This window comes from Peromyscus maniculatus, chromosome 11 (genome assembly GCF_049852395.1).
Source record: "Peromyscus maniculatus bairdii isolate BWxNUB_F1_BW_parent chromosome 11, HU_Pman_BW_mat_3.1, whole genome shotgun sequence".
Lineage (NCBI taxonomy): Eukaryota > Metazoa > Chordata > Mammalia > Rodentia > Cricetidae > Peromyscus > Peromyscus maniculatus.
This window is the reverse complement of record NC_134862.1, coordinates 83,833,133-83,855,658: the sequence shown is the minus strand read 5'-3', so window position 1 is coordinate 83,855,658 and position 22,526 is coordinate 83,833,133. Positions and strand designations below refer to the sequence as shown.

The 22,526-nt window shown below is 39.2% G+C and overlaps 1 protein-coding gene across 6 annotated transcripts in view; it reads left to right on the top strand.

The window, feature by feature from the left end:
- Window positions 1–22,208, top strand: part of Rgs7 (regulator of G protein signaling 7) — a 395,639-nt gene extending 373,431 nt beyond the window's left edge. For 2 of the 6 annotated variants that reach the window (XM_015987219.3, XM_076548013.1), the window contains 3 exons: window positions 936–1,025; window positions 3,329–3,409; window positions 21,501–21,612. In XM_015987219.3, coding sequence (XP_015842705.1) covers window positions 936–1,025; window positions 3,329–3,403 — 165 coding nt within the window. In that variant the 3' untranslated portion in view covers window positions 3,404–3,409; window positions 21,501–21,612. Of the gene's footprint in view, window positions 1–935; window positions 1,026–3,328; window positions 3,410–13,842; window positions 13,921–21,500 lie in introns of all 6 variants that reach the window. The other 4 variants (XM_006993719.4, XM_076548014.1, XM_006993718.4 and 1 more) reach the window with 3 other exon arrangements.
- Window positions 22,209–22,526: the final 318 nt, after the last annotated feature.

Here is a 22,526-nt window from a genome sequence, read left to right as displayed (position 1 = left end):
TGTGCGTGAGAATTCCATGGATACTCTCGCATTATGTGTAAACTCTAAAACTAACTGATGTTTCACTAGACTTGGAAGACAATGGAACATATAAATTCCCCCAAACTGCTGCAAACAGAGCAGAACCTCCCAGGTTTGGATCAAGTTGGAGTTAAATGAACATATTCTTTGCTTTGCTTGTCTCCGTTGTCCATCAGCAGCCATCAGTAAAATGCAAGAGAGGCTAGGGCATAGCTTGTCAGTAGAGCACTTATGTAAAGTGTTCAAGACTTGATCCTCAGTCCAAAGAGGAGAGAAGAGGGAGAACTCTGTACACTTATTAGGAAGAGATGACTAACCGATTACCATATAAGAAAAGGGTATATAAGCACATGAGTTTGGAATTTTGTCATTTCACTAACCCAACAATTAATTTCAGACTTGAGCTTTGAGCTAATGTAAGTGTAGAAGATAATTCATCATGGAATTGGTCCCAAGAGTGAGGTCTACCCGGGCTGCCTGGCTCTCCCAGCTGCTGTGGGTGCTGAGAGCCTCCAGGATGACTGCATAGTCTTGGTGTCATATTATCCACTTCAGGCTTGGAGTCATCTTCAAGATAACAGATTTGTTTCAATTCTCAAATGTTCCACATAAATTGTCACATTGATTTGAAGTTATTTCTAATGTCCCCCTGACTAAAGTCTATGATTAAAATGATCACATATGGTTTCTCCTCCTGAGTAGCTCCGAGCCCAATGTAAACATTGATCTGGAAAAGAAATGATGGACTAAAAGATCCAAATGTCCTGTGAACATAAGGTGTTCCTATTAGCACTACAATTGCTATTTTTAGTTACTTCTGCATTTGTTCTTTAGCTACCTGAGTGTCCTCATCGTAGTGTCTCGTTCTTTCATTAAAATGATAAAGGAGCCCTTCACCCATTCTCTCTTTCCAGGAGCACATTTACAAGCTGATGAAGAGCGACTCATACCCCCGCTTTATAAGATCTAGTGCCTACCAGGAACTTCTACAGGCAAAGAGAAAGGTACTGGTTCTTTGTGACCTCTCTTGACCTTAGTTCCTAGTTATAATTAATAAGAGTAAACATCTCTGCTGGGCCAGGGTTTCAAAAAAATGGTAAGTATCCATTCTCTAAGACCTTTCCCCTAATCCATCCATTTCCAAGGGTCATTTAAGTTGGTTTTGTTCCTGTGTGTTGATTGCTCTGTGTGTCATTTTTTGGTTGTTTTTGCAGATATCAATGCTTTTCAAAGGCTATTGGGTGCTGTTTTCATGTTTAATATTAATCTTTAGTATTTCTAGTTAAAAGAAACAAAAAACTCCAACTAGAAAAAAGTCAAGTGCTGAAACTCGAAGATGGTTTGGTTTATTTACAAAGCTAGCATGTATGTTTATAGCAAAATATAAACTTACTTTTTTCAAGGATAGCTGCTAACGTGCTATGATGTTGGCAGATAATATTTTCCTTTGACTTATATCCCAAACTACTTAGTATCTTGATAACCTATTTCAAACTAAGATGATAAGCAAACACATTTGGGAAGTAGTAGTAGTAGTAGTAGACTTCACTAATTAGTTAATATTTGTAATCAAAGTCTTACTATACATAAATCCCTTATATGACCAATGTAACAATAAATCGAAAATATGTAGCGAAAAATCAACATTATTCATTGTTTTTTAATGTAAAAAAAGCCCATAGATTACATTTCTAAGATTAAGCTACAGTTCTGTTAATTTATCATTTAAACTAATATGAATTTTTTTCATAGCCCACTGCCTTTACAGATAAAAATAGTTGCAAGTGGCTATACTGCCCAGTGTGGCAATCATTAATGTTTAGAATTAATTTTAATTAATTGAAACTGAAACAATGTGGAGATACACAGGTCAGTACATGAACTAACCTCTTAGAGCCACAAGGCTGACAGCTCTCTGCTGTGTTCAAAGTTCAGGTAACTGGATATAAAATAAGTTTCACTGACGGAGGACAGAACAAAGACATTTCAAAGTAAGTCAACTTTGAAACCCCTAGGGAAGTGCTCAATCACTACAGCCAGAGGCTTTAATAAGAGACACAATCAAGAGACATATTCATCCTTTGAGCAATGTCTAGCCTCCAGAAATTCTCCATCAAATTAATGCTATCAGCAGAAATTCAACCTGCATAGACTATTAGGAGTTGATTCTAAAGAAATCCCACTAAATTTTCAGATATGTAGGCTTTGCAAATGTCAGCATAAAAGCTTGCCATATCTTTCTCATTTTCCGCTTAACTTCATTCTGCTTTAAATCACACCATTTTGTTTGCTCAAGTATAATTTTGGGGTTTTATGGTGCAATCACTAATGAGCAAAGAACCTGGATCAAGAGATGAGAAGCATCCCCTGGCAGCCCCATTACCATGTGGTCATGGGTTTCATACCTGGGCTTAGTGTAGCTTTACTTTACCATCCTGTCTTTTTCTGTTCTGTTTTTCTTGCTTTTCTTTTTTTTATGTTCCTTGTCTCCCTTAACCCTACCCCACACCACACATTTAAGTCTGGAAACTCAATGGATCGCAGAACATCATTTGAGAAATTTGCACAGAATGTGGTAAGTTTTTCGTTTTGAGGAATTACAAGTCGTTATCTCCAATGAAACTTTCCCTATTTTTAGCCCCCTTGCCCACCTTGCATCCTTTGACACCAAAAGTATTGTCTTTATTTAAACCCATAATCCTGCTTCCTACTTATCTTTCTCCCAACCCTTTATAGAGTAGAAAAAAAGCTGTCATGCAGGAACAACCACATGGGCTGAACTAAGGTTTGGAAAGAAGTGTATAGCATGATGTATTCAATGAAGGAATAAGTTACTCTTTGTGTCTGTGTTCCATGTATCCTTTTCCTTATTAAGGATAATTGCATGCATTTCTCTGCTCTTGCCCCTCAGCTCTTCATTATGCTTAAAAAATGAAGACAATGAAAGTTGTGTGTTTTCAACCTTTAAAAGGAGAAAAAGATCAATTAAACAGTTTGAAGCCAAGTGGCTATTGGTAGCAAGCCAATTTTCCTACCCTAAAAAAGACCCACCAGTTTCCTGCTCTTATTCTGTATTTTCCACAAACGTGTTGGAGATTGTTGCATTAATCTAAGAAACCAGTAGCTATCCTCCCAGAATGTTCTTAGCCTCTTGCCATGTGTTTTGGTGATATATATTTGTTTGTTGGGTTCTCTTGTTATTTTTTATTTTATTTATTTTTATTTTTTTGTACTGTGCCAGCGCCTTTGGAACTTTCTGACATTGTGTAAGCTCAAACTAAAGACTTCAACACATTTATTTTTATAGGGCAGAAACATCCCTATTTTCCCATGCCATAAAAACTGTACACCAACACTGAGGGCCAGCACTAACCTGTTATGAAAAGAGGTAGAACAATCTTGGTTTCTACTCAAGTTTGTCTGCATCATCTGTGGAGTCGTGTGGTTAGCTCCATGCTGCTCTTTGTATGTGTACGTGTGTGTGCTGTGGCTTTTGCTGTGATGGTCAACTTCAGTGGAGTTATGTGTGCTGAGATATAAGCAACCTGAATTCAACAAACTCAATGTTTGTTTTAGTTTCCTCTAAAGATCCACCGATGGGAAATGCTAATCTGCTCCATATCTGTTATGACAGGATAGATTATTTGAAAGACTTGAAACAGCTACATAGACTTTGAACAGTCAATGTGATTGCATCAATTAAAAGAATAGAGAATGAAAAGTTCCAGGAATTAATCACAGTACATACTGCACAAAGCTTTGGCTATCTCTATTGGAATCTCTGTCCCTTAACAGAGGGTTTCCTTTTAAAATATCTCATAAGTTAAGCCGGGCGGTGGTGGCGCACGCCTTTAATCCCAGCACTCGGGAGGCAGAGCCAGGTGGATCTCTGTGAGTTCGAGGCCAGCCTGGACTACCAAGTGAGCTCCAGGAAAGGCACAAAGCTACACAGAGAAACCCTGTCTCGAAAAACCAAAAAAAAATAAAAAATAAAAAATAAAAAAATAGCCGGGCGGTGGTGGCGCACGCCTTTAATCCCAGCACTCGGGAGGCAGAGCCAGGCGGATCTCTGTGAGTTCGAGGCCAGCCTGGGCTACCAAGTGAGCTCCAGGAAAGGCGCAAAGCTACACAGAGAAACCCTGTCTCGAAAAACCAAAAAAAAAAAAAAAAAAAAAAAAAAAAAAAAAAAAAAAAAAAAAAAAAAAAAAAAAAAAAAAAATAAAAAAATAAAAATAAAATATCTCATAAGTCACAATGGAGAAAGACAATGACAAAATATCTCCTTAAGATTATTACTAGGAAAAGAAGCCATGATATATCACCAGGTACTCTGTATACTGCTAAAGAATTATTGAAAGTTAATCCCTTTCTGATATAATGTAGAAAGAATTTTTTTTAAGATTGTAATGGAAGTTTCTGTGATAGAATTTAAAATAGTAACATGACTTGGGGGAGATGGAAGGGAGATGTAAAATATTTTTTCTCCAACTCCAACTCATCTGACCCACTTCCACATTTCTGAAATAGTAGTGCATGGTCCACACTGGACACCTTAAGAAAAGAAAAACAGTAAGAAACAAGGGGAAGCTGGCCTTGATCAGCTCTCCCTTTCACCAAAATTGATACAGTTACCAGATAAGTTGCTAGTGCCTCGGGACTCTGTAGAAGGAATAGAGAATGGTTCAAAGTGCCTAGGGGTATCAACAAAATGTCAGTATGCATGGGGAAAGCTGAACCCCTTCTATTTGGTGCTATGTGTAGTTGGAGAATGCTCAGATGGAATGACATTTAACTGTTTAATTGGATAACCAGGACTCACTAACCTAGAAGGGTCAAATGCTCTTTAAAAGAGAGAGAAGGGGAGGCTAGAAAGGCTGAAGAAAAAAGTTAAATTCTCTCCCCCCTCTCTCTTTCTCTCTCTCCCTCCCTCCCTCCCTCATACACACACACACACACACACACACACACACACACACACACACACACACACACCTACATATAAAACATACTAATTACTTTCAGATATCCCTCAGAGAGCATTAATTCTTTTCTATCCAGAATTTTTATTGAATATTCTATTTGGTGTGGCTGTGAGGAAATCGTTATGGAAATTAAAGGTCTCAGAATGAACCTAGAGTGAGTTCAGGCTCCATGAGCTGTACTGGGCATCATAAATATTGACATGCTAAGTTTTTATCAGAGACTGTTATAGGATCAATAAAATGGTTTCAACACAAGTAAAAATAAGAGATTGGGGAAAGATAGAGTTTTCATAAGCATTTCAATGGAGCCCTAGGTGCAGGTGGCTCTGGCAGAGCAAGGGGGCACCATGAAGGACAGTATGCAAGTCAAAATGGAAGAGAGGAAACAGGCATCAACAGGTCTCACTGTGAAACTGGGGGAGATGAGATGAGAACACCCATTACTGAGATTATTGTTGACTTGCCATGGGACAGGCTCTGCACCAGGAACATTGTGTCCTGTCAATTAATCTGAACCTAAGAGGAGGGAATTATAGTGCATTTTCAATCACCCATGTTATAGGTGGAAAGAAAGAATTGGGAGGTGCATCTTCAAAGAATATGGTTTTCCCAAAAAGTCACACAGTGAAGGAGCTGGCTGTGACCAAAACCTTGTTCCCTATTTGCCACCCCGTCACAGCCTCCTCTCCAACTCAGATCCACTTCAGGGCCATGCTGATTTTAGGGAGTTCAGTTTATGTGTTTCCGCACAGCACATTTGTTACCTGGGTGGTAAGAACAGAAGGATGATGTTCCCCCCTCAGGTCAGAGTCAGTGTTTTGTAACCAGCATTTCACAAAGCCAAGGGAACATTCATTAGTTATCTGACCTACCAGTCACCCCCACCCCCCCCAACCCCTGCCAAGCACATTAGAGGACCATCCTTACAGCAGAGCTGCACAGCAGTAGCTTCAGTGTTCTCAGGATATCTCTTCCCTATCACATGTTTGTTTGTTGTCTGTACGCTCAGCAATCCCAGGGTGCTTTGCGGCACATGTTCCCTTGCTTTTCCCGTGAGGCCACTCCCCCGGCATCACTCTTTGTTGAGTATTACAGCCAGGATTGAAAAGAGAATTTGCTTACTTGAAACCTATTACTTTCTATAGACTGTGTTTCTTCTTTCTGCTATGCCCAAAATAGAGGATATGAGTATAACTCACATTTGTGCAATGCCTTCACACTGGCTTGTTTCAAGGGGGGAAAAAAACAACCTAATTACCTGTGACATGCTCTTTTATTTCTCTATTTTTCTTATCATTAGAGAAATTCCTTAAGGTCTGTCTTTCAAAGGTCACTGTGACCTTTCATGCCCTCAAGTGTCACTCATACTAAGTTTATTCTCCTCTCCTATGGAGCCTGTGTTTTACTGAGTGTGAACATCGTTTCCTACCTCCTTCACCATCGAGTGCATCACCACTTCTCCATCTGTTGAACTGCCATAATGCCTGTTTAGCACAGGAGCCTCACAGAAGAACAGATAGGACATAGGGGGAAAGAGTGCATGAGGATTGATCAGCAATGCCATTTGTCAAGGTTCATAAATCAAGTATCAGTGACTCATCCTCTCCTTCACTTGTGTGAAGAGGAAGTTGAATCAGCTTGGCTTTGTGTTAGGAAAGTGGGAACTGTAGAAATGAATACTAGGGAATTTTAGTAACAAGTTCCCAGGGATTCAGCAAGCTAACCTCTTTTTGGAGGACAGTTTTGTTCTGTTCCAGTGAAGACAGTTATCTTTAGAGCCTTTCAACGAATCGGTAGAAAAGCTGTAAAGGTCTTCTGAGCCACGCCATGCCCGCTGCTCTGGCCTACTTGTGCGAAATGGAAGCACCAAGCTTTGCCATTGCCTTCTGGAGACTGTAATTCATGGTCTGGAGCGGTGATAGAGACTCTGTGCCAGAACTGATTCTTATCTTGTGATGTTAGAGAAACAATCCTGGGCCTCACACATGCTGGTTAATACTATACCACTGAAATAACCACATCAGGTCCCACTTTCTGAGACAGTTTTCACAGGAGGCTAGCTTGACTGGGAAAGGAGTTGATCTTTCTGAAACAAATCTTCATTAACAATGTAGCCCAGTAGTCTAAATATTGACAGGATAAAATACAAATATGAAACATTAAACAATGAGAAAGATTCAAAACTTACTCTTGAATGTTCTTTTTTTAAAAAAAAAAAAAAACTAAAGCTAGGAAGTTGGTTTTCTTTGTCAATTTTGAGATAGGGTTTCCCACCATAGCTCAGGGTTGCCCTTGAACTCTCTACCATCTAGCTTTTCTCTCCTGAGTGACAGGGTTTCAATGGTTCACCACACTCAACTGCAATGAAATTCTTTACCTACTTTTATGCAGAATCTGTGTTAATGGCAAAATATTCTTCAGCCTTAGAGTTTGACATGCTTGTTTACAGCCCAGCATGAAGTCTAGATCTGTGTCTTAGCATGTGAGTTTTTGAAAGCATTTCAACTGCTGGACCCCAGCTTCTCCAACTATATATCTCACTACCCTGAATCAGATCTTCCCTTATTTGTTCATGGCCATTAAAGATCAAAAGATGATAGGTATCCTTCAAGTTAAATATAGATTTTCTTCTCTTGGTATATTCATTTAAAAATTGAACTCATTGTCTCCAAACTCTTTTCATGCCTCATTGTGGTGTCTATAGGGAACTTGCACCCCACTGCACCTGCTCACTTACTGACCAGGACTGACCCCTGCTGATCTGCACTCCCTTGAGCTGTTGGATCCTAGGACATCTTTTCCTTATGGCTGTGTCTTGGCAATGCAATCATCCATCCTCTGCCTGCCAGTGTCCTGGACAAAGAGGTCTTCTCCAAGGAAGCTTTTACTTTAGGTCAGCAGATACTCTTAGTACAGTGCAGTGTTAGAGAAAACCAACTGAACAAAGGGGAGAGTTTGAAAGCTGAGAGGCCTCAACTTACTATAGAATCATTCATGGCTAATAAGAATCTTAAGTTTGGGGAAAGCCAAGCAGAAGAAACTTGCCAGGACCTTACAGACAGAAGATGATATAAGGAGATTTGTGTAGATTTTCTGTGCTATTGATAGTGTGTTATATGTGATGTTTTCCCCTCAAATAAAATATATTCAGTAAAATTCCTTGAAAAAAACTGCAATATAACTGTAGAAGTAAACATTCTCACTTGCTCAATCTCATTCTAGAGCTCATTTTTTCCTAACACAAGCCCTCACACCAGCCATAGAAATGATCCATTCTGGTTGGCAAGAATAGACTTCTTACTTTCCTGTTTTCCAAAGCACTCGTGTTATTCTTCAATACCAGAAGCCCACCCCTGCCGACTGGTTCCTCGATTGCTGAAAGCTGTAGGCAATTTCCAGGGGTCTTGCCTTGTTTTCTAAGATTCCAGTCTTTGAATGAATGACTTTTAAGTTGGTTTTTATTAAACAATGTAAAAAATATACTGTATAATCCTCTCACCATGACTGTAAACATTTGGGGAGTTTGGTACTGTTATACTGGGGAGTCAGGCCCTGAGTGGTGTTGTGAGCTCTATGTGTACAGTACTCTTTCTTGCCCAACCCTGGATGACTTCTGTTTAGGTTGGATCCAGAGCACTTCTGGTTGAGACTTGGCTGTTTAGGCTTCCCATCCCCATAAGGTGGCTGAGAAAGATGTATGTAGTCTTACCATTACAAACACTAGACCAGAAAACTGACCTGGGAATCTAGCATGCACTTCTGTGTTACACTCACACTGTTGTTGTATAGACTGTTAGACTAATCTTTAGACCATTTGTCAACATTAACATATATTGTGTCTCTGTTGTATGACAGGTCATGTGCTTCTCCTATGTGCTTTTTTAAAGATAGCCAGTTGGACTGGGATGTCACTTTATATGTAACAAGGTTTTTGCTTGGCATATGTGAGGTTCTGGGTGCCACACTCAGCACCACAAAAACATTTCTTCAAATATAGCTTATTTATCCTTATTTTAGTTTTGCTCCCTGATCACGATATCATATTCTATCACAAAGAAGCAGGGACAAGACAGTGAGCATCCAGAGAGCTTATCTTATAGACCGTAGTTCTAGCAAGGAAGTTGTAGCTACATCCATGAAGCCTGTTACATCTTTAATAAACATAAACATCCACCTTAATGAAGCAGACTGCTTCACATGAACAACCATCACATCATGCAAACGGACTAGAAACCGAGAGAGAAAAACCTTTATGTTTCATGTCTATGCCCCTGAGGATTCACTGTAAAGAAGGTTTTGTGTACTTTTTGCCCCTCAGCTAAAGTGCTATTGCAGCTAAAGTTCGGTTGCAGGCACATTCATGTGAAAAACCCGCATTAGACATCCCTATGACACCTTGGATGGAAAACACTTAGGAAACGGTCATTAGACCTCTCCCACAGACAGAAAGCAAACCTGATCGAGAATGAACGAGTGCCTCCTCTTTCTTCCTTTATGGATCTTAAACCCATCTCTTTCATCATTTTCCTGGCAGACAGTGGCTATCCATCTTGTTTTAGTGTAACTGGTTGTGGTGATAACTTGCCTGAGAAAATAATTTCAGTTTCCCAGCAGCGTGCCATAAATCCATTGGTGAAGTGTTTCTGAACCATGTAGCCTAATTTAGTTTGGAAAGGATAACTTTACTCTCCCCTGACAGCATCATTAGCTCGGAAATTGTCACTCAAGGGTGTACAAGCTATGAAGTAGGTGTAATAGTGAATGTTTTGCTACCGAGTACCCACTGCGCCACCAGAGGCTCCAAGGGAACACAGGTGGAACTACTGAGCAGTGTCCAAGTCATTCTACAGGTGCCAGAGGCAGAGCTGCTACCAGAATTTTCTGAGTTCTACTGGGTGTGAAGCCCTGTTTTTGTGCTGCTGGTTGGGAGACTTCAAGGAAGACCATTGGAGAGACTTCTGAGATAAATGTATATAGTCAGTGGTAGCATGCCTTTGGCCACCACTGGGTTCTTTTCTGTAGCAAATGGTTGTTGAGTCCCTACACTGGGTAGGACTTTGCTCTCTGGTTGAGAATACATAGGTAATAAGACATACATAGGTGCCTGCTTTGAGCAAATTTATGATTTGTAAGAAGACAGAGGTGACTCAGGTTCCTCTCTTGAGATGCTGCTAGCATGCATATCTAAGTTGATTCTCTCTTCCTATGGAAGCTGATTGTCCAATGAACAGATGGAGGCTCCCACCGACTTCCTTAGTGTGAGTCACCATAGTTACCCGGGAGCCCAAAGACGACAGGGAAAAGAAGGATTAGAGCCCGTGGAAGAGGCCTGCAAGATCAAAACTAAAAAGAGACCTGAGGACTCAACAGACTCGGGCCAGGACTAGTGTGGAGGTTTCAGTGGGAGCAGCAGAGCACAGGAGAAGGCAATCAAGGAGGCAGACTGTGTTCCGGATTTGCCCAGTGGATGCACACATCTTGGGCTGCAGTTGATGCCAATGGGGAAGCTCAGAAATGCTACAGAGCAGGGGATCCTTCCACGAGATCAGTGGCTACTATACTAACACACATAGAAGGAGATTATGACTAGAACATGGCTGCTCAAGTAAGAGAAGGAAAGGAGGAAGAAAATTTGGAACACCAACAACATGTTTACTGCAACATTTTAAAGCCATATTTACTGGAAAATAAGATTAAACTTTGAACTGTTTCATTTAGGATTCATAATCACGATAAAGCAATCAATATTATTTTTCATTGTCACTGTTTTCTTTTTTTATTTAAGATTCTTGAGCTTAAATTGCAACTCTGGTATGTCTCAAGTTTCTTATCATCTTATATCCATGCACTGAATTGTCACTGAATGAAGCAGAAAGATACAGCAATGTTTGTGTGCATATAAGTACTTAACATTACAGCACCTGGCTACATACTTTGTAGAAAGTCAACTCAGTCTCAATCTTAATTATCTCATTAAGCTAAGTGGCATGCAACAGGATTAAATAAACAAAATCTCATCAGGGTTCTAAGGACGATGGGTGTGCATATTCTCTTTTAAGTGTGTTTCATGTAGCTGGGGAAGTGTGAATAGAACTTCAGTAGATAAAGATAAGGCTCCTTGTGACATCCAATTTAATTGCCACTAACAGAAGAGTCAGATTTCAATTATGTCTCCCTATGTGACTACTTACTTGACAGTTCAATCTTTCAGCCAAGACGCCTATTTCTCATTTTCTTTCATCCATTCTAAAACCACATATGGGGTCATATATGTTCCTTGACACTCCCTGTGAAACATTTTTCAGAAAAGAGGAAGGCACTTTGATGCTGATAGAACGCTGTGGGGACAATTTTTAACTCTTCTATCATTTGCGCTCATTCTTAGAGACCATTTAAAATAGCCAGACAAGAGACCATTTTGTAGAACTTGCAAGGCTTTGTGTGCTTGGAAGTATTATGAGTGCATCTGTAGCCACCCCACTGTGGTTTCCATGCACCCAGGCAGACCACACAAGCAGCCTGGATTGGGCAAGATCAGGCGAGTGCAAAAGGCCTCACATTCTTACTGCTGCACCATTCTTGTTCGCCAGTGCTTGGGGTCTGAGTGACATGAACAATATTAGACAATCGCACATTCACTCATTATTCCTGTGACATCAACCAGTGAGAAGCCAACAATAAAACAGGATGTGGCAATGACTGTACCTTTAAAGTCCAATCCATCAACTATTATATTGTTTCTAGAAGGAGGAAAAAATGTTCATCTGTTTTGTTTTGTTTTGTTTCTCCAAACTATACAGATGACTTTGGCATTAAAGATTGTTTTTTACTTTTATGTAGTTCATGAACAACACACACACACACATAGACACACAGACACACACACACACACACACACACACACACACACACTCACAATAGACATTGCTCAATTACTACAAAAGGGAACAATAACCACCCATGAATTAGAGTGTTTGCTTAAAATATACATATTACTGTCTAGTAAGAACATATTGCTAATTCCAGAAATAAAACAAAAGTCATCAGGAAATCTTTCTCTTTTCTAATTTTAAATTATAAATCTACAAGGTGTTTTGAGAAGATACTAAAAAAGATGGTATTGCGGTCATCTCAGAATTGCCAAAGAATTTAGCAGAATCTGCTCAGCCAGGGCAGTCCCTGGGATCTTCTTCCATGGCTCACTGTATTGGTTGGCCCCTGACTGCCAGAAATATGGTACATCTAGGCGGCAGAGGCATCAACTCCATCTTTAAGAGATTCCTCCTTGTTTCTAGGAGCATCTACTCTTCTGTGGCCTCCAAGAACCACCTCTACTTCTGCTTCCTGTAACAGAGCAGAGCAAATCAAACCCCTCAACTAGGTGACCACAGGGAATCACTTGATGTCATGCTGTATGTCAACTCTTCCCAAGTTTTCTTTTTGTTTCCCTTGGTTACAATTTCCAGTGCTGCCTTTCTAAGTAGGATCCAACTTTCCACAATCTTGAATTACCAGTAGCCTAGAAAATGCAAATTCTGGGAGCTCATTTCCCATATATTAAATTTTAGAGTCATTCTCCATGTGTCTCTGTCTCTGTCTTTCTCTGTCTCTCCTAAATGGTTACAAGCATCTCGGGACAGTACAATGCAAGGACTGTCACCTTAGCAGTGTTCACACTCAAGCTCTTCTTACCAAATATCAGTATTTCTCACTTGAACTACATCAGAGACCCTACAAGGATTCCTGTAGCACAGCTTGATGGAAAACCTCTCGCCTCCATCCAAACCTCTTTAACTGATACTTGTGATGATCATGTTCCTGGCATGAAGACCATGCTCTGTGAGACTCTGCCTTGCACAGGACAGTACCCCCACCGTCTCCACTGATCAGTGCTAAGCACAAAGACAGTGTCGCAGCTGATAAGCTGATCTCCAGTTGTATCAGTTCAATTCCACAACCTCCACCAGAATTGTACAGCATTGAGTCAGTTGTGTTTCTTCTTATGACTATTATGGAATCCTTGCACTTATATATAATTTATTAGCACATAAATAAAGTATGAAATGTTAATATGAAAATGATATTTCTGTGAAAACTAAGCAGAACACTTTAAAATACTTGAGAAGGGAAAGGTACTTTAAAAGTTGTCATTACATAAAATCTGAGCAGGTCTTGCATCAGGAGGAAGGGCTCTCCTGCTTTTTCTTTACTCATTTTCTATTCTGTCACTACCTCAACTGATCATCAATGTCTGCTCCAGTCCATCAAAAGCTCTCCTAGATCATAACCCCTCACAATACTTAATATGTGACCCAACAAGATACCACCTCCCTGATTTGTCTCCTGAATACATTTGACAATCTAAATGGAAAACTGCATTAGCTTTCCAGCCCCATCCTCCAGCCATAACAAAATAGAATCATGTGGTGCTTTAATAAAATGTTTGAAACATTGTTTTTCCTTGTGAGCTGTAGTTATGTTTTCTACTCTTGTCTTTTGTCTCTAGACTTTTTGTTTGTTGCTTATTCATTTTAATGCCAATTTGAATTTTTTATCTTCTTCCTGTTTTGCCCTGTTATTAAATTTCACAGTTCATCTCTGTCCTTGCTGTCTCTGTACTTATTTGGAGTATCTCTTGGTCAGTCTTTGGAAGATGATGATCAAGTTTGCATCATGCATGCATTCTCTCTGCATTCTATTAACATTTCGTTCAGACTAACAATGGAAATGCCCTAAAGTACTGGGAAGACAGCAGAAGCTGCCACTCTAGTGAACAGCACACCTTGGAGGTGGTTGTTTACCTAGTTATGAACTGCATCTTTCTCTGTCTCATCCACAGAGATGCCATGAAAGGCTGCTCCACGCCGTACTTAGCCCAAGAGCCTTTGTTTAAAGCAAGCTCCTGCCCTCAAATCTGGTAAACCCTTTCTAACAACTGTCAATACGCATGTCCAGACAGATACACAGCTAATAGAGTTGATGTACAGGAAGTTCTTGGTAAACAGTAACCAGAAGAGAAATCTGCCATTAGGAGAATTAGCAAAGGACTTGGGCACTTTTAATGATAAATGCAAATAGTTAATAAGTATATGAGAAAACCGAGAGCCTAATGTTATTAATAGCCAAGTACAAACAAGAAAATAAAATAGCGTATTGCTACAAAGGGGCTGTGTTTCCTTCCATATTATTATATAGAGTGTTGGACAAGGGATGTGAAAGTAGATTCTGGGTGTGCTGTTACATACTTTGGTAACCCCACCTATGCAGGTGGTTAAGGCAGGAGGATTATAAATTCAAGGCCAATCTGGAGCACTTGGTGAAATCCTGTCTCCAAATAAAATGAATGAAGACTTTGAGTGTAGAATGTTTGTATAGCATGCCTCAAGGCATGGTTTAGAAAAATGGGGTGGTAGGAGAAAGGGAGGGAGGGAGGGGTAAGGGAACAGAAGGAAGGGAGGCAGGAAGGGAGGAAGGAAGGAAGGAAGGGAAGAAGGAAGGAAGGAAGGGAGGGAGGGAGGAAAGAGATGAAAACTAGACAATCTTATACAACGTTCCTACAAGTATAAACTGTTATCTTTTTCTGGATAGAACTTGATAAAGTATTCTAAAAGCTTCCAAATTCTTGCACTTTAAATCAATAATTCAATTTAAAGTAACTTAATCCTAATAAACCCAGATGTTCTGATATGTATCATATAATTGCTAAATATAGAAACTCTTAAGGTCTAAAAATCAAAACTTTCTTTATCCATCAGAGCCTATCTACTGCACTATTGCACACATATTAAAAATTAGACTTGGAACAGTGGCTTTTGTGTTTTTCAATATCACCTGCATTTGACCCATTTGATTGATACATTTTACATGTGTGTCTACTATACATAAGCACACATACATGAACACTATACTTGTGTATGTTGACATTTTATGAATTAGAACATTTCACTAGCAGTAAATTCCTCTATTCGATGTAACCCCTTGTGATATTTTCTAACCTAGTCTATGATATTTAAATTTTTCCTAAATACTGCTGCATCTACCTAAATTGATTTTGTTAAATATTAGTTGGAAAAGTTATTTTACAAGAAACATGTGTAACTGGGTGATTGATTAACATGAATCATTTAAATGTACCTGCTATAATAAGTCCACATCTGTAGTGTAATTCATTTTGTTTTTTAAAAGCCCTAAAATGTGATTTTTAATAAAAAGTTGAAAGGTATATTAGTTTGTAAATAATTATTCTTTAAGTTATATTGTTTCTTCCTTCCATTCATCTGTATTTTTATCTAATGATTGTCTACTTTATAATTTTAAGTAAGGAAATGATATTATTTGGCTTATGATCTTTCTTAACCCATATAGAGATTTGTTGTCAGTGCTGAAGTGTTCAGTTGTTCAAAGCTATGTCCTCTAAGTCAAGAAATTCAATATTAAAAGGACACAATCCTCTTCCTTTTCGTCAATCTCAGAATTGCTATACACCTAACATTATAGGAAGTTGTAGTCATTCACAATTTCACTATAATTACCTACCATGCTTTAATAAGGTAGCTTGCATTTTTACTGTAAGAATTGGTTTTTTATCAAATCAGGGAAGAACTTTCAGGACAGGCAGTATAGATTCAATTTCTTCTTAACCATCTTCCAAATTGAAAAGACTAGATTCTGTTAGTGAATTGGTTAATATATAAGATGAGATCAGTGTCTCTCCATCACTCAGTCTCTGCTCCTTCACCCTCACCACATCAAGCCTCTTCTTCCTTGAATTAGAAGTGACTTAATCCAAAGACACTGAAGCCTTTCTTACTTCCATTTGTAAAATTTATTCTTGAAATGATGTTTCCAGTGAGAGAGTTCAGCTCATAGAAGGAACTGTGAATTTATTTGGGGACTTCTATAAGCCTAATGTTGTTTAAAAGCAATTCAATAACTTCTCCAGGGTGAGTGACAAACAAAATAATACTTAGAGGCATATAAGTTCATGAATGCAGAACTGAGGGAGGGGAATGGAAAAGTCAAGGGGGCAGAGATGTGGATAGGATGTTTATCATTAAAGGCTGAATAAAGGGCACAGCTATGTGCAGAGAGAGAGGGTCCTGAAGGAGAGAGCAGCAGGTGCCATGCCAGCTGAAGAACCATGTGTATAGTGACAATAAGCAGACTAGAAGGACAGAGAAGCTAGATGAATGATTCTGAAATCTAGGAAATTGTGAGACAAGAGCATTTTCAACATGAGAGCAAAAGAGTTTATGCCAGTAGTTCATTTTCTTACATGAGTATGTTCACGTGGTCAGCTGTGTTGATTTCATGTCTAAAAACTAGACATTCATCAGACCACATAAATCAGTGGTCAGGTAATCACTGGGACATTATTCTAGAATGTGCTTGTAAATCTATAGGAACGTGTAGTAAAAATGTGGGTATTTACAGGACACCAGCAAGAAGGTACTATAATGAAATAGCAAGAGCTATGAGGCCGAGTTAAACATAGAAGTGAAGGTGGAAATAATCTTATGCTTTTCATAATAATACCGGTAACTAAGGTCTATGGTTAAGGTCGATGGCTAAGGTCAGTGACCATCTCCTGTAACTCTGCTCATATTGCTCTTCATTCTACTTGCAAGGCAGTGTGCTCTCATGATGATCATAAACTTATGGCATCGGCCGCTCAGGAAAATGTAGCTTCTTGTACTTGCTTATGGGTCAAGCTATGCAGAAAAGGAAAGTGGAAAACTGTTTCTGTTCCCATTGTCCCAAGTTCCATGCTGTGGCTAAGTGCCTGGCCTTCCTGTCCATTCTCACAGAATTCTACACTCTTTGTCTCATCTCTGCTTTAAGACCAAGAATGAGGTTTTTAAATCAGTTAAAATTCATAACTTTGAATACATATGTCTCTAATCTCAGCAACTTGGATTTTGATGTAGGAAGATCATAAATCCAAGGCCTTCCTGGGCTATAGAATGAGGTCAAGGCCATCCTGGGCAACTTGGTGAGACTGTATCTAAATAAAAAATCAGTAAGAGGCTTGAGGCTATACTGTGTGGTAGAGTGCTAAGGCATGTGTGTGTCAGTACCTACACCATAAAATAAACATCTTATAAATTGTTGTTTGAGGGCTTGTTGGTCCTTTTCCTCCTAATTACAGCAAAAGCTCTTGTAATTGTTAAGAAAAAGAAGGTGTGGTATAGTCGGAAATTTCTCAGTCCTGCCCAGCTCTATGGTCTGGACAAATCTCTCCCACCCATAGTCCCACAGCCACTTATAAAATAATTACCTGGAGGCTTATATTAATTACAAACTGCATGGTCTATGGCTCAGGCTTCTTGCTAGGTAACTGTTTCATCTTAAATTAACCCATTTCTATTCATCTATTTCTTGCCACATGGCCATGGCATTACTGGTCTGTGGGCATCTTTTTGCTCCTTGGGTAGCCACTGGCCTCTCTCTTAACTCTACCCTTCTTCTTCCCATCTTCAGTTTGAATGTACTGCCTAATCTTATTCTGCCTCACCATTGGCCAAACAGCTTTATTTATCAACCAATGAGAGCAAAACATATTCACAGCATACAGAGAGGCTTCCCACAGCAGTATGGTCTGATAAAGGTAGCGTTTTATAGTGAGATACAGGAGCTCTGTTTATATGACTCTTGTATTGCAGGTTAAGGCAATGAATGCTCCATCTTCTCCTCTGTACCAGGCTTGATTTATTCAAAAACTGATCACAGGCTTATTTTTCTAGTATACTGTCCATCAGCTATGTATTCCAAACACTTACAGTATCTTGAGTTTTAGGTTTAGTCTAAGTGTCTGTTTGTCTTTTCTGTAGATTTGTTTCTGCTGTATTCTCCCTGAGACTGATAGAAGGGTTTTACATCTCTTGACGTTCATGCAGTCTCAAGATAAAGATAGTTTCTCTTCATATGGAATTATTAAATTATTATAAGCAAGAAAATTTGTAGGTGAATCCTACTGGTGAGGTTTTCTTTATCCCCTTTTAATTGATAGAGTTAAGAGTTTAGAATTTAGCTGTAAAGTCTCTCTACTCCTTCAACATAGTTATCCAAAGATAATGGTCAGGAACTAATTCTTGGTGACTTCTTGGGAACTGCCTCAAAATGGCTGTTGCAAATGTCTCACATGCCATTTAAAAGACGAATGTGCACATCCCTAGGAGGAGGAACCAGTGTTCTTAGGCCTTTAACACTTTCCAATAGGGTGAGCACTCTCAAAGTCAGGACTGTGTCTTTTCCACAGGAAGCAAGGCAGGCTACACACAGGGTCTAGATCTTTAAATGTAGGTGAGCCACCAGATACACATGTTGCCTCTGTCACTCTAGACTCTTAAGACCTTTTCATTACTAGTTGCACCCAGTGTCCCTTTTTAAATATCGTGATGCACAGAGCCAATACTCTCATTGCATAGCTGATAAGTCAGTAGTATACATGGGCATAGGCACACACCGTCTCCTTTCCGATCATTGTTTATTTGATATCTCAAACCCCCAGGTTGACCGTGACACTGTTTCACTATGGGCTTCCATGTTTTTAAGTTATTTCCTAGGACAGGGCTAGCCAAGGTGAACTTGGACCAGACCTTACGTTTAGTGACATCTATAATATACCAGATGTTAGCAGTCTTCATGATTTGCAGGAATTTAAAAACAAATAAAAAATACAGAAAGAGAACAGTGTTCCCTTTAAATTAAATTTATAAGTAAAAAGTGACAAAGGTTTCTATTAAATATAATATAACCATGTCCAAGATTCAAAGGACCTCTTATCCCAATACAGCTATTTTATTCTTTTCTAGAATTTTGATCTAAATCATGTTAGTCCATAGTTTTAAGAGAAATGGTTCTATATTAGCTTAGTCTTCTACTCTCCTTCTGCCCCAAAAATCACATTAGGAAGAATAAACCCCCTTTCAAGATAAATTATTCATCTCAAAATAAATAAGTACTCACACACATGCATTTATATTAACTGCATATACTACAGTAGCAAATACGGCAGAGTATCATCTTTGGACATGGAAAAGTGCTTTTTAATTCAAACATAAGTTAAATACCTTATTGCCTATGTTTTGGATGGAGAAGGAGTAAAATCTTAGTTTTTAATTCCTTAGTGATTTTTCTGCCTTTCACAACATCAGAATAGTAACTATGGATCTGGGTTTCATAAGATATCAGATTTCCTTACATAAAAGATAGTATTAACAGCATTTACAATAATAAGGTCACAGCCAAAATAAACTGACTCCAAGGATGTCCTAAGAACAATTTTAAAACATTTGCCTGCATCAGTGTTCCAAGCAAGATTTTAAAGCAGATACTATTATTTTTCTCCATTTATGGATGAGAAAACAGGTGCAGGATGGGAAGCGGTAGCCTTTGTACCTTCAGGCTGCTCTAATAAAATCCCTAATGCAACACAGACTTTGCTCCCAGAGCAACTAGAGACTGAGATGTCAGTGAATTCCATGGCTTCTGGGGATCCATTTCCTGGTTCACAAATGGCAATCTCTTCTTGTGTGCTCACATGGAGGCCCAGAATCTCATTTGGATGTGTTCTGTAAAACTATTGTGGGCAAGAAGTGTGTGCTGATTGCAAACTGCTTTTTGCTATTTTCTTTGGAGGGAAAGAGCTAAGCATAGCCTGGTATGACATGCTTTCCTTAAACATGAGAAGTTTCTACTGCCAGGCGCTAAAAGTTAAGCTAGGAGCCCTTTTCCAACCAAGAGAAAATACCTTGCCTCTCGTGGCTGCCATATTGTCAGCCAAAGACCATACAAGGTATAAAGAAAAGCTTATCAATTATGAATTATGGGGTTACCAATCTTTACTAGTAACTATAGAGTTATTAATCATTTCTTAAACATATCATTCTTTGCCTAAAATGTGGCAGCTTTAGGCTGAACATTTGTGCTACCCAGCCTCCCCCCCCCAAAAAAAAAATACCACACATTAAATTCTAGAATCGCAAGGATATAGGACTAACGGGAAAATTGGGGGCCTGATTAGATCTTAAGGGAGGAGGTTTGATAAATGGGGCTAAGTGTTTTATGAAAAAGGCCCCAGGAGCTTCTTCACTTCTTCTCTCCTGCAAGGATGAGATTGTGCTATTTGTGGACCAGAAGAAAGCCCCTCTCCAAAAAAAAGTACCCACATTTAGCCTCTCGGCAACATGGAAAACACATTTCTCCTGTTTATATGCACTCAGTCTGTGCATTCTCTCTTCAGCAACAGCTTGAGACAATAGTTGTGAGAGATGATCTCTCACACAGCCCTTGATCAAACTCAGCTCCATTAGGCATCAAGTCAAGGATACAGCTGTGACACAAGTTATTTCCCAAATACTATAATTTCTCCAAAAAAAAAAAAACCCACCCCTATTTCATCCCTTCCAAAGGGGGAAAAATAATTAAATAAGCAGGCCAGTCACTTTTATATTAGAACCTAGAAAATGAGAGATGAAATAACTTGTCAATAACTTATATTCACACTTAAAAATATAGCTCTTTTCTATTCACATTTAAAAATATAGTTCTAGAATACTCACAATGATTAGAAATGACTTACTGGTCAAGATTTCAAAAAAGAACAAAACAAAGAAAAAAATTCCATTTACTCTCTGTAATAGTATATCAGCAAAATATGTGGAATTAAAATACATGGAATGTAGAATATATATATATTCTATATATATATATATATACATGCACTCCTGTTTGGGAAAAAAACAAATGGGGATGGCAAAATATGTTGACAGTTTGAAAAAGGAATGAGTAGACTTTTATCTCAAGACTCATTATTGGCTTCTTTTTCTCCATTAACTACACATGGGAAGGGATAGACTCAAATTTGAGTTTCTACCAATCACATCCTTGGAAGTGCATGTTATGTAGTTCAATCCCACCTCAACACATCCTGGTATCTGTAAATGTAGCACCTACTTGACAGAATGCATTCACATTGTTGTCCTACAGAATAGCCGAGTCAGATTCTTGTTGGGATGTATATTCCGGGTTGGGAACCTAGGCGTTGCCTCATAGCTCAGCCTCTGTGGAACGTTTACGGACATGTTTATGATTTGCTAATGTGTGCTGTGACCCCATCAGTCTGTTTGCAGTGGGGGGGGGGGGGGCTGGGAGGAGAGGGAATGTTTGGGGAGGGGAGGGAGAGTCATTTGTTTGATGTGTTTATGGTGGGAGGGTTAGGGAGGGAAAAGGGGTCATCATGATGTTCGAATTCAGGTTAACGTACTGGGTTCAGTTTGGGGGCCGAGGAGGGCAGAGCTCAATGCTAGAGCATATGCCTATTAGAATGTGTGAGGTCTAGGGTTTGATTCCCAGGACCACACACCAAAAGATAAATGGCCAGTTTTGACCCTCACACACAAAAAGTCTACTATAGTAACTCAATTCTACTATGGTGCAGCTTTCCAGTGATTGTGAATTATTTTCTTTCTTTCTTCATTTGATATTTTCTCTCAGGGGAAATCTCTCACATCCAAGCGGTTAACAAGCCTTGTTCAGTCTTACTAAAAGGATCATCTTTGTGACATGAAAGCTGAATGGAGCCATCGCCCATACCTTGTAGCCCACTGCTGTTACCTGGAGCCGAGGACGTTAGACCAAGATGTTGCATGAATGAAGGACCTGAATTGTTCTTTTCTGTGTGCACATTAAGGCATCGCCATCGCCAAGGGACTCTGCCATCTCATTGCCTCCATCTCCACCTGTCGTCTGCTTCCTTTCCTCCTCTTACTAAGCTAGATCTGTGTCTTTTCCTTTTTTAACCTGTTCAAGTGAAGTAAAACTTGATTTCCCCCTCCCCTTCCTTTCTTTTTCTTAAAGCTTCTGCTAGATACACAGTTCACTGAAAATTCAGTCAGTCACAAACTGGAAGAGTTGTAAAAGAAAAAAAAGTATATATCAATAAGTATACACATGGCTTCACATTTATTAAATAAAATTAGCCCAGAAGTGTCATTTCACCCTTGTATCCACAGTCTGAAACGAATGCCTATCTTCGTCTATTCTCTGGACATTGTCTGTTCATGTTTCTTGTGTTTATTTTTATACCATATTTAAATGAGAAAACACCTTTTACTCCAAATGTATCAAAGTTGACCTCTTCTCTGTAAATTTGTGTATGTTTATATTGTTGTTTTATCTTTCATTAAAAGATGCAGAATCTCATTGCTTTGGGAACTTTTGTTGTTGGTGCTACCTAGAAAAGGAAGTGAAGAGAAAGTACTCACAGTCTGGGAGCTGAGGCTTAAGCTGCCATCCTCCAATTTATCTCGGGTTTGGATGGGATGGAGCCAGAACCAGCACACTGTAAGCACCTCCCTGGTGGGCTGACCTGGGATCAGGGAGATGGTTTATCTTCTACAGAAAAACACCACAAATCAGACTTCCACATTTTCAGACCTATTTGAGGAGGACTTTCTGGCATGTGATGAAATCTGTGCTTGGCTAAAAGCTAATGAATATTTTAGTTAGAATGAGGCTTGG